The following is a 12,894-nucleotide window of genomic DNA, read 5'->3' on the forward strand; positions in this document are numbered from 1 at the left end:
TAAATTGGGAGACTAAGATGGACCATTTCTGGCTTTTTTGCCTTCATCAGTTAGCCATACCCTTTATGGGATTCGAACCTGGAAAGTTATACATACTAGGCAGTGATTTAGTCACTGAGCCACAGGTTCTCTTCCCCTCTTTGCCAGCAGAGTCAAGGGAGTAATTATAGGGAGTTCAGACAGATCAGTCTGATTGTGAACACCTTGACATTTTCAACTGCATACTGCAGTTTTACCTGTGGCTCAGTGACTAAATCACTGCCTAGTATGTATAACTTTCCAGGTTCGAATCCCATAAAGGGTATGGCTAACTGATGAAGGCAAATAAGATTTAGGGAAGAAGTTAATTCATTCAAAAATCTTGTTTTGTATTTAATGGACATCTCAAAGAATGTTTTAAAAAGGGTGAATATCAGATTTTTTTTATATTGACATTGTAAGAAATTTAATGGCTGATTCATATGATTTGGTCAGGTTCATTTATGATTTTTACTTTGTCATAACAAATATTAACATAATTCTGAATAAAAATATAGCAGAGATGTGATATATTACTTCTAAAATACGGAATTTTATTAATAGAGTGCACCTCTATACAGACTCGCTATGCTTGATATTAATCATCTGATTTAATGTTGAAATGAGGTTAAAATACTTCTGATCAACTCACCTGAATACTAGTCCTTTTCGTCCGCCATTTAATTAGGCAGTTCTTATATAAAAGAACTCTAGTTTGTCGCCATGTTCCTCCTTGTCTTGGAGTCTCTGCAGACATTTTGTGTGTGTGTGTAGCCTGAAAAACAATGCATGCGGTGTGCACATAAAATTAATTTATACCTTTTTTAAATGCCCAGCTTTATATTTTTTTCTAATTCTGTGAATGGTACTTTACCAAAACATTAAGGAAGGTTTGGAAAAGAAATTTTGTCATTCTTATAAGGCATTTTGTTATCATGGAAACGTTCAGTAGAAAGTTTAGAGCTTGCATTCTTAAACCTAACAGTTTATTTATATATATAGAATTTATATATCACCCAGCTCCCAACTAAGCAGTTTATAACAAAATAAAAAAACTGAATATGTAGAACCTGATAATCAACCTAATAAAAATGGGAACCCAATGCCATGCATTCATAACGAGAATACTATAATGAAATCACCAAATGCCTGCTGAAATAAAAGAGTTTGAGGAAAACAAATGAGATGGGTGGTGGATACATTTCCAGGGGAATGATGTGCCTCAACAGTAAAGACATCGCTGCATGTCTCTTTACTCTCTCCTAGGAGCAAAGGCTGTAAACCATGGGTATCAAACTCACCACGTCACTTGACGTGCCGCAATGTATCGCAACTTTTTTCACATTGCCGGAGCTGGGATCGGCAAGGCCTCCACATGATGCAACCGGCCTGTAGGTAGTTTGACACCCCTGCTTTAAGCATTCTCTCTCAGCTTGCATGTGTGGGTTGGGAAGCTTCAACCTGAAATAAAGGGTCCCTAAGGCACCATAGATGTGAGCTTTAAAGGCTTAATAGATCAATTTGCATGCACATTTTCTAGTTTATCTTCAGAGGCAGGCAGGTGTGGAGTGCATTAAAGTAGTCTAAGCACATGGTAATGAGAGTATGAGCTATTGTTGACAGAGCTTTACAGCCCAGGTCCAGACCATGAAATTTACAGCAGTTAGCAGTTTCCCAGTCTAAACCCAAATAGGAGGACAATTAAAAACCTGGTATACTGAGATGAGGAAGGACAGTAAGAAACAACCAAGAGTATATTGAGAATCTGCAGAAATCATTTATCTGCAATGACACATTTCAAATCATCTTTATGGCAGAAAGAAACAGGAATGGGGCAGAAAGAAATGGGAATGGTGCAATTCAATTTGTGACTGCATTTTAAGAGTACATTGCTTGAAGCCCTGCTGAAATAAACTGCCCTTCAGGTTTCACAGTTATGTATAGAATCATATTTCCAATTCAAACCACTAAGAGTCAAGGAGAGTTGCATCATAAAATAAACTACATGTTACCATAGAGGTCCTGAATGCTAGCATCTTATTTAGCAGCAACCTGTATTTTGCTTTCAATATTGTCCCCTCTATGCCCTAATTTCATTGATCAGGGCATATCTCACATTGAATGGCTGCTGCTCAGCTTTATATTGTAGCACCTACTAGGTAACTTCACCCATCATTGCAAATCTTTCTCCCTCATCCACATGAATTTTCTGTCTGAACAGCACTGGATTGATGGCAGTCTCCACCTTCCCCCCCCCCATACCTTGTTCTCTGCTCTCCACCCTTTTTTTTTGGGGGGGGGTATCATAATGATGTATTCTCACGTGTTCTTTTTCATTATTTATTTTATTCTATTATCTTTTATTCTGTTTACACTTTTTCCATTTTTTTCCTTTTTATTGTTGTAAGCTACCGAGTAGCCCCAAAGCAAGATAGGTGGCAAATAAATTTAACAAATAAATAAATAAATTATGATGACAGGGTTGCATGTAATTCTGATTAAAGTATTGCAGTGTTATCCTGAAAAGTAACTAAATCAATACAAATATAAATTTCCTTAGATAGATGATAGACAGACAGACAGACAGACAGACAGACAGACAGACAGACAGACAGACAGACAGACAGACAGATCGATCGATCAGTGGTTCTCAACCTTTTTAATGCCGCGACCCCAACCGGTCGTAAGTCGAGGACTAAACCGGTCGTAAGTCGAGGACTAAACTGGTCGTAAGTCGAGGACTAAACCGGTCGTAAGTCGAGGACTACCCAACCGGTCGTAAGTCAAGGACTTTCCCTGCCCGGGAGCACTGCACATGCGTGGTTCTGCCCCCTGCACCGGCCGAGGCGTAGCTGGCAAGTGGCAGAGACGGAGCAGGCCGACCACCAGCTGGCCCAGCCCAAGGGAGGTAAGGCACCCGCCGGAAAAGGGGAAAAAATGGCGGACAAAAAAAATGGCAGACAAAAAAAATGGCGGACAGCCTTGCTTGGCGACCCCCGTGAAATGGTCGATCGACCCCCAAATGGGGTCCCGACCCACAGGTTGAGAACCACTGAGATAGATAGATAGATAGAGAGAGAGAGAGAGAGAGAGAGAGAGACAGACAGACAGACAGACAGACAGACAATGGTGGTCCTGAAATCCCAAGGAGCTGGATCTAATAAAACTTCTGAATGATAAATATTGCATATCACTTATATAAACTTAACACTCTACTTCAGAGTTCTTCCTATTGGCTTTACTGCAGTTGTCAGACAAAGAAGACTCCTAATCTTTCCTTCAGCCTCAGACCAAAACAACCCATTGAACCTAAATTCCTCTTTGGCTAAACTTTACTTCTGCCTCTTACCTTTTTTTATCAGTTAAATGGTCTCTTCCAACAACTCCCTTCCGCAGGAACCTAACACCAATGCATCAAACATCGAAAGGAATCAAAAGGCAGAAATCACTTTGGGAGGCTCCATTCTCAGTACTGCTAAGTGATGTCCAGAACTAATCGCACCCCATTCGTTGCAGATCGAGGCGATGAAAATGTCACCAGAGCAGGCACGTCTGTCAAAAGAACCATAGAAACGCCATGGATTATAAGGAGGTCGAGCAAGCAGAAAGTTGTTGCGGCGACTTTTATATAAAAGAAACTAAAAGGCCAGAGGAAAGCTAAAGAGGCCAGGATTCGGGCCGAACGGGTATTTAAGATTCCCACTGAGCCTCACCTCTAACCTTGGGCGTTATTGGTACCAAACGTTACCCACCACTATTCAGGCTCCGTACGCCGCGCCTTTATAAGGGCAGACATTTCAGCCAGCAAGAAGCCAGCCTAAAATAAGTTTTCAAGGGCGCCGGAGAAGCAGAACGAAGCGGTGCTGATTTTTTTTTTCTTTTTTCCTCACACCGCCCCGACACCCTTCAGGTTTTGCTTAGTCACGGCGGCGGCGGCGGCGGCTGGGTTTGAAGTGGCGCCACTGGAGCAAGTGCCGGCGCTGCGCTATGTCTCCGCGGCAGGCAAGGCGGACAGCGGGATGCCCTCAAGACTCCTGTTTACACCGTTTCCCCGCCCAGAGGGAGGGGGCAGCTCTCCCTTACACCCCCGCCCCAAATTCTGCACGTCTCCCCATCCTTCCTGACGCCCCCGTTTTCCTATCCCGCCCCCCGTCCTCCCCCCCTCCCCCCACAAAACACTTTTCTCCCTCGGCCTCCTCCCCTCCCCACTTTTTTCACCTTACGCAGCATCTGCCTTCCTTGCTGCTACCTCGGTCCGCCGCTTCTTAGTCCCGTTAGATGCGTAGCCGGAAAGCAGCCTTAAGCACCGCAAGCGGCGCTCCCTGCGCAGCAGCGCCTCCTCGCCGGTTCGGATTGGCGGACAGGCGGCCGACGCCAAAGTCGGGCTGCTCCACCGCCCGCGCTCGCCTCCCCAAGCCGCCTTAGGGCGGAGCGCCTCGGCTGTCCCCTTGGCAGCGGGGTTGCTGCGGGGCACGCCGCCGCCTTAGCCGCTTGCCAGCGCTGTGGGTGGAGAGAACGGTAGGAACTTTAGTGGGAGCAACATTCCCTGTCCCGTGTCTTGGGAAAAGAGGAAAAGGGAAAGGGAATGAAAGGAGAGATTAAAAGTGTGACAGGTGGTTTTAAGCCTTCAGTGGATCCGAGTCCTTAATTGCATCAGGATTCAACGTTAGAGGATCTCCAGAAAAAGGCACGGTGGATCCTAAGCCACTGGGGTGATGCGTCTTGGCTCTATCCCAAACCCACGAACTTGGATGGGAAGAATTCTGGGCAACTTAAGGATAAGGGACTTGGGGGCCGCAGAGAGTATTTCTTTCATGTCCTGGTCCTGTCTCCAGAGCTCTCCTCAGACAAGGAAGAGGACCCAGAAGGAGGCATTTTTGGGCTGAGGGGACCTAGTGAGATGCTGGGCAATCCTATCATTTCTGCCCTGGACTCAGTGGATTCTATCCCAACCAGGAACCTTCTCAGCCACTCTTCAATAATACCTTCTTGTGGATAGATTATATCAGAAGAGAGAAGTTGGACAGAATTGGGCCCAGCTGCACTCAACTGTTAGTATTTAGGGATGTAAATACTCAGCCTGGGCTTGGTAAAGCCAATGGAATAATGCTATTCTGTGAAACAATTCATGGATAGAATTCACCACCGTAAAAACATTTCTGAATTTGATTTGACGCATCTTCTGACATATCTGCTCTTTCTGATGCTGCCATTTTGGTAAGTCATGTATGTGCTGAATTTGGACTAAATTTACAACAGTGGGATTGGCTTGACAATTTATTATGGCAATAACCAGATACAAACAAGATTTTTTTAATAAGTCCAAGACAATTTAACCTCACATATTCTCTAGGAAATAGGTGCTTTCTGTTTCGCTGTGACTGATTATGCATTCGTGAATATATGTATTCAAAATTCTAAATATAACTATCGAGCTCTAAAATACTGCAGTTTTCTAGGGCAGAGTGATCTCGTAGAACAGTCCTATTTAGTCCTATTTCTTTTCCAGGTATTGATCATATTTATGTGCAGCATTAGTCCAGGATGAGACTTGGAATCAACTCTTTACATGTTACAGAGAAATTAAACACCAACTTTTACTATACCCTTTGTGCCAGAATATGTTAAAACTGGGCATCTGGATTAGCAAATCCCAATTTCTAAAGGATGTTCCAATGGATTTTTTTTTCAAAATTTCAATATCGCCATGTACTTCTAAGAGGAAGGAAAGAAAAGATATGTTGTGTGTCAGCTAGCTCATATTAGTCCATGGTTAGACAACTTGTATAGAGGCAGCAGCCACAGAACTACACAACTGCGGTCCTGAGTAGGTGATGGTCCTAAAGAAGGTATGTTAAAAATTTGTTAGAGGACATTAGAAATTCACAGGATCCCAAGCACCCTCATCCTCTGGACATTCCCTTTTAAGCGTTTAAAAGTCAATTCTTTACTGGGGGAGCAATGAACGTGAAAGAAAAATTAAAGAGAAGTTAAGAAAAACTTGGGCATTTGGTGAAAAAGCTTTGGATCTGAGAATACAGAGGTACAAATCATAGAGCTGCAGGAGATGTCAGAGACAGTGCATTTGTGCCTCATATACTCAAAAAATCTAATCTCCATAATGCTGGGAGGGAAAATTGCAACCCTCTTCCCCAGCAAAATCCCAGGATCAGAAGCCACTAAAATTAGTTGCAAACCACAAAAGAGGTTATCATTTCATGCAGGTGTCTTGATTGGATCCACTGGAGTGAAAATAAGATGGGTAGAATTAGCCTGTATTAGCATTTAACAAATTGAAAGAGAAGTGAAAGAAATTCATTCCCTCCTTGCAGTGAATAAAAGAAAATTTTATTTCAATTTGACAGCCGCAAGAATGCTCTATGCATAAAAATGGAAAGATACCTTAATTCCCACAATGGATGACTGGCTGCAAAAGCTGATGGAGTGACCAGAGATGGCTAAATTGACTGCTTTAATTAAAGAAAAGAATACAACTAACTTTGTTTCTACTTGGAAACCACTTCTGGACTTTATGCTTAAGGGAAAATATTAGTTTGGAGTTTTGCTAATTAGATAGGTTTATTGTTATAGAAATGGCTAATATATAGTATCATGCAAACGTAAAAGGCTGAGGCTGTACAATATTATCTTACTCTACTGCACTAAAAAAAAGTTGGAAGTCAATGTTTTTTTCTTTTCCTTTTTATCCTACATTTTTCTTCTTCCCTCTTCTTTTCTTCCTTTCCCATTCCTTTCATTCTTCTTTGTATTTTATATTTTGATATGAATAAAAATGTTTTATGGAATGGAAATGAGACAATGGAATGAAATGTTAAACTAATAAAACATTTAAACTGAAAAAAAAATCAATTTGAAGCACTTGAAATTGAGGTGGCTTTTAGAGTTTGAAAGGATTCTAAAGGGATTCTGTGTGTGTACAATACTTTTGAGGACTTCAGTTATATCTTAACATTAAAAAACTTTTCTCATGTTATAGTGTAATCTTCTGACTATTGATTATGTAATGTATAAATATTGATTATACAATGTAAGAGTTTAATGGCAGTGAGTTTTTCAAAGTGCTTTAAGATTAATGAGTGCTTTCATGCTGATTGCTTTGGAGTTTTAATTATTTACTTAGATATTTGAATCATACCAGCACAGAGTGATTTAAAAAAAATACTGAAATGGCAGCAGCACTTGCTATAATCGGGCTAAGAACAGGGCTGGGACCACGCTTTAAATAAAAACAAAGACTCAATCTACAGTAGTTTACCAAGAATGCTTAGCTTGTCTCATTTCCTTTCCATTCCATAAAAGATTTCTATTAACTTTTGGGTTTTGTTCTCATTGACAGCATGTAGGAAAAAAATATTGAAACACTATAAACTGTTGTGAGGTATTCAGTATGCTCTTACGAAAACACTCAGGGAAAGATTAATCAACCACTCCATATTGAGAAATGAGTATGTCTAGTGAGCCTCAAAATAGGAAATGGCAGCGATCTGACTTGTTCGCACTCTTTTATCTCTTATTTCCTGAGTCTTCAGCTGGACCTTTGATGAAGGACAGTGAGACACCTTGCTCTCCAGTTTATCAATATTATCAATATGATTTGTATTTTTATTATTGTGGGCAGCCCAGAACACCTAGATCAAAATACCATACACCACCCAATTGTGAACTTCAGCTGAAAACAGTCCTATTTTTTTCTCCAACAAATGTATATCTGCAAGTTATATTTGTGTGCATACATATATATGTAGATATGTATGAGTGTATACACACTGTCCAGGGACAGGACCGGGAAAAACACTAATATTGAGTTGAAGTGATAACTATTGGTTACATTTAATTATCTGAATACATACAGATTATCTGTACGTATTCTCACATGGAAAAACCCTTTTCATAGAAAGTTAGGTTCAACAAATATCAATCTACAGTATGCCAAACATAATTCTCAAGGGAGTTTATTTCAAAAGACGGATGTAATGTAGAAAAAGGACCTCTCCTGCATATCTGAAGAACCACTCACTGGTGCAGGGAAAAAGTCATGAAAGCCTTTACTTGCGTGATTTAAGTTTGTAAAGACTACTCTGCAAATCGGCCTTACTCTGCTTTAATGATAAAATAGAGCACTACTACTTTATGCTGTGCTCAGAAAACAGAAAAAACAATTTTGCATTATTTTGTACCAACTGTAGTCTTAGGCAATTTTCAAGGATAGTTCCATGTAAAGCAGGGGTAGTCAACCTTGGCTCTTTTATGACTCGTGGACTTCAACTCCTGGCTCAGGAATTCTGGGAGTTGAAGTCCACGAGTCATAAAAGAGCCAAGGTTGACTACCCCTGATGTAAAGTGTAATGTCACAGTCAAGACTAGCTGTAAAATAAGCCATGGAGAACGTGCAGTGGTGAAACTCAAAGCAGTCTACTTGCAGCAGAAGCAAGATTCAGTAAAATGTTTCAGTGTTGATAACATTATACAAATAAATTATTCACATTCTTATATTGGAACAATAAACGGACATTTTAGAATGCTTTATTACAAGCAACAAAGTTCCAGCAAGGCACTTTAACATAATAGCAGCAACAATATTACAGTACTTTACCACTGATGGATCTGTGAGTCTAATATATTATTCTAACTATTAAAATTTTATACAGCAAACTAAATATGTTTTAAAATGAGAACAATTTTGACATTCACACAAAAGTAATTCATGAAATCAGCTAACAATGGGATATAAGTAAAACTGAATATGAAAGATGAGGGCAAGGGCTATTCTGGGAAGTATGTTTTGTGCTACCATGCAAATGAGGTTTTTGAAGGAGGTCTAACCATCCCTTGTCCCAATGTTAATGAATAGAAAAGAGGACCATTTGAAGAGGTGGGGGAAGCAAAGGAGAATCTTCAGTGCTTGTGTAACATTTAGAAAATGTAGTGTGCTTCTCTGGAAAACTGGGAACAAGAGAAAAAAAAATGACTAACTTCTCTCTTGCAGGGAAAGTAAGAAAGTTTAGAATGAGGGAATGTCAAGATAATGGATAATCCCCTTTCGTGTAGAAAATACAAAGTGACTGGCTCAGAAGACCGAATGCTATAAACAGTCTTAATGTTTTGGAAAATATAATCCTAGCTTTAGAAGTACAAACTGCTGGGTTAAAATGTTCATCTACAGCCACCATTGTAGCAGGCTATGAGAAAAAAAAAACTGGTTGGGTGGTGCCCGGAATGAGTCCTTCGAGAGCGATGGAGCAAAGAGTGCAACTTTGATACCCATTCCGCGGAAAGAGCATATATCCCTTACAAATAGGCTCTGAGAGTGAAAACATGCCAGAAATTATGAGCTAGGTCAAACAGGAATGAAACCACATGATACACAAATTAATCTCTGCAATCTACTGGAATACAAGACTACAAACAAACTGGCTACTGCCCAACTAATAAAAAAAACTGAGGTGCTGCACTGACCCCAGCACATCTCAGAAGACTATTGAGCTCAATGTTGGGAAGTCTCTTGAAAGCCAAACCAATCCTCAGTCTTCTGATAGGGAAGGCAGAAATCTCCAACACTTTTTGACTGAGCAAATATATCAATAAACAGTCCCAGGAAGAAGGAAGGCAGTCAATCCCAACTTAATTCTTCAATGCCTGAAAGGACAAAGGGATACGAGAATGAAGGGATAGGATCAGATCAATGGTGCAATGAGTTAGAAATCTCTTGATCAATCACCCTGATACATCAAAGCTACTGAGAATTTTAAAAACTCAGTGGCAAAACAGTTAGATATTCCTGCCAAGAAAACCAAATGGATAGGCCCATTGCTAGTCTCCTGCTAATTATTTTTCAAATTTGTATCCATATACTGCCAACAAAGCCAGCCGGTGGCAGTCTCTTAACAGATCTGAAGAACGTGTCAATGGGTTTTCTTTTTCTTGAAACTAGGTCTACCACTGGTACATAGTTCATGCAATATAATGGGTATCCCTAGGATTGGGAACATTTTAAATCCTAAAGAATCAGGATTATGTTGCTTATAGATTCTACTTGATGATACGAAAACTGAATCAGACAAACAAAGTGAAAAAAAAAGCAAGGTCATTTTAAGCAGCACAATCCTGAGACAGGGAAAGGAAAGGCTATTTCATTAAAGAAAGTTTTAAGGCAACATGTCGCACAACAATACTGCTGCAATAAGAGTTCTTGACCAGTTGCATTTCCTAAAAAATGTAGACTAGAAAAATATTTTTAATTTATTTCTTTTATCAACTAATTCAAGTAATTTTAAAAAACAGAAAATGGAAATCGAATTAAGAAACACTTAACATAATAACCTAACCCAACATACAAATGTACAACAAGTTAATGCTCTCCAAAGATCATAGATTTAGTTTACCATGCATGTTTATATAGTAAAATACTATTGCAAAAAGTATAGAAGTATTTTCTTGATCTTCCATATAATCCTTTTTTGGAACAGAAACAAATAATAGAATAGAATAGAATACTGTAGAATAGAATAGAATAGAATAGAATAGAATAGAATAGAATAGAATAGAATAGAATAGAATAGAATAGAATAGAATAGAGTAGAGTAGAGTAGAGTAGAGTAGAGTAGAGTAGAGTAGAGTAGAGTAGAATAGAATAATAGAAATTCTTTATTGGTCAAGTGTGATTGGACACAAGGAAATAGTCTCCGGTGCATAAGCTCTCAGTGTACATACAAATAACAAAGTGATAGGTAGGTCATAGATTATAAATCATAGTTACAATCAGTAATCATAAAATACAAACAATTTTATCTTTGTCTAGTGCAGGGGTAGGCAACCTTGGCTCTTTTATGACTCGTTGACTTCAACTCCCAGAATTCCTGAGCCAGCACAGTTGGCTCAGGAATTCTGGGAGTTGGTCCACGAGTCATAAAAGAGCCAAGGTTGCCTACCCCTGGTCTAGTGATTTTATTGTACATTTAGCATCTTCATATACTTTGTATTAAAAAAAATCCTCGAATTTATTCTTTAACCATCATACTGAGAGCTTAGGAAACAGCTGGGATAGCTGGATTTTGTAAATATAAAGATATAGATCTTACATTTGCATCCTAGTTCTAGTATGTGTGTATTAATATATTACTATTTACAGAAGATCAATTGGAGTATTTCATATACAAAGGAAATTTTTCATTCAAATTCTACTAAAGTTTTAACCATGCAGATGAACTTCTCAGTATTCTAGTTAGTAAAACGTTATTTTGAAAACAAGGTTCTAAAATCCAACATGTATCATGGCTTTATAACCAGATAATTCAAGTTATCTTTTTCTACCAATAATATGGAGATTAGATAGATCGTGGCTGATGAAATTCAGAATATCAGGTTCTACAATAGAAAGCATATACTGACTCATTAAAAATATTTTATCAAAGACAAACACTGGAAGTATTGTATATAAGATAAATAAAAAGAATAGGGTCAATTCTGCATTTTTAAATGTTGAGAATCAATATTATTTTACTCCTAAGTACTAGTAATCATTTTCTAATACAAAATGAAGGATGAACACTCCAAGAGAATAAAGTAACTTCAAATAATAAAAATAATCATTTTAAAAAACCTGAAGAATGTAGAAGTTGAAATCTGCAACATGGAATACATCAGAAAACAACTCTTTCTCCTTGGGTTCGTTCCCACCAAAGCATGCTATTTAGTGTTCCAAAACTGTCATCTTCTTCTTGCTCTTTGGCAAGTTCCACAAAAACCTACGAAGAATGCAATTTTTTAATACAACAAATTATCTAACATCCTTGATTGATCAAAGCCTTAGTAAATAGTACAAGTCAATATTCATGAGCCTATTTGTTTGTGATTATGGTATATGGAAAATTTTTATTTGGAATGTAAAACAAGAATATGATGATGAGTTTAAATTAATCCATGAATTTGTGACTACTTTCATTCAGATCTGATGCAGGGATGAAGATCAAGCTTAGTTATGAATGAAATGGGTAAAATCAGAAATGTCAGAAACTATGGATCAGTGAATGTCATTTCAATTATTCTTGATTTATATGGAATTAGAAAACATATGTATATAAGCATAAGTAAGTATAATACTGTACAATTATTTGGAAAGTCTGAGTTACCTGTTCAAGGGTTGCTTGAGAAAAGCTGTACTCTTCAATATTAAAGGCATGTTTTGCTGTTTAAAAGAATTAAAAACTGTTAATTGCCATTGAAAGACAGGTATCAAAATATCTGATATTAAGATACTTTTCAAAACAACCAATTCCATCTAATGTCAAAACCATTGAACAGTTAGATCATTCCAAAAGTCCATGCACATGATGACTTATAAAACTACTAAAACTACTATCCAATTGCTGAATTGGGACAAAATCAAGTTTTGTGTGCACTCTCAGTTAATCTGTTGGAATGCTTTTCTCAGTGGAACTTATTTCCATTAACAGGAGAAATTCTGTTGGATTTTTTTTTCCTCTTCAAAGTCTCTTTTGTGACTTTGAAAACTGGGGGGGGGGGGAATCAGCAGTAGTGTACTAGTGTGGAAGTGGTTTCCCTTGATGGATGTACTTTGTCAAGCACTGTTTACAGGTTAAAAAAAAGAATGTCCATTTGTCAAAACACACACCTCTGTAACAATTCTAATGTTTAACTAATTTCTCTACTCACGACCTGAGAGCAAGCCAGAAAGTCTAGAAATTGGGATGTGCAGTCCTTTGAATTTAATCACCATAATGTGACTGAGAACATGCACACAACATCTGTCTGCCGTGTATTAAAAATCATGGGCTCACTTGGCTGCTCTGTGCAGCTGCTGCACAATCAGATACAGTTGCTTCAGTGCATTGCAGA

At 38.6% G+C, this 12,894-nt stretch overlaps 2 protein-coding genes across 2 annotated transcripts in view; both read right to left on the minus strand.

Moving 5' to 3' along the window:
- The window catches only part of LOC107282568 (ATP-binding cassette sub-family A member 5), a 49,551-nt gene extending 46,154 nt beyond the window's left edge, over window positions 1-3,397 (minus strand). Inside the window, exons 1-2 of the mRNA XM_015810363.1 lie at window positions 3,368-3,397; window positions 671-793 (exon numbers count right to left, since the gene is read on the minus strand). Coding sequence (XP_015665849.1) covers window positions 671-775 — 105 coding nt within the window. The 5' untranslated portion in view covers window positions 776-793; window positions 3,368-3,397. The remainder of the gene's footprint in view (window positions 1-670; window positions 794-3,367) is intronic.
- Window positions 3,398-8,531: 5,134 nt separating this feature from the next.
- The window catches only part of LOC107282579 (ATP-binding cassette sub-family A member 5), a 71,227-nt gene continuing 66,864 nt past the window's right edge, over window positions 8,532-12,894 (minus strand). The window contains exons 38-40 of the mRNA XM_015810380.1: window positions 12,168-12,223; window positions 11,639-11,783; window positions 8,532-9,675 (exon numbers count right to left, since the gene is read on the minus strand). Coding sequence (XP_015665866.1) covers window positions 11,679-11,783; window positions 12,168-12,223 — 161 coding nt within the window. The 3' untranslated portion in view covers window positions 8,532-9,675; window positions 11,639-11,678. The remainder of the gene's footprint in view (window positions 9,676-11,638; window positions 11,784-12,167; window positions 12,224-12,894) is intronic.

Source organism: Protobothrops mucrosquamatus, unplaced genomic scaffold (genome assembly GCF_001527695.2).
Source record: "Protobothrops mucrosquamatus isolate PMUCROS unplaced genomic scaffold, P.Mucros_1.0 scaffold9, whole genome shotgun sequence".
Taxonomy (NCBI): Eukaryota; Metazoa; Chordata; class Lepidosauria; order Squamata; family Viperidae; genus Protobothrops; species Protobothrops mucrosquamatus.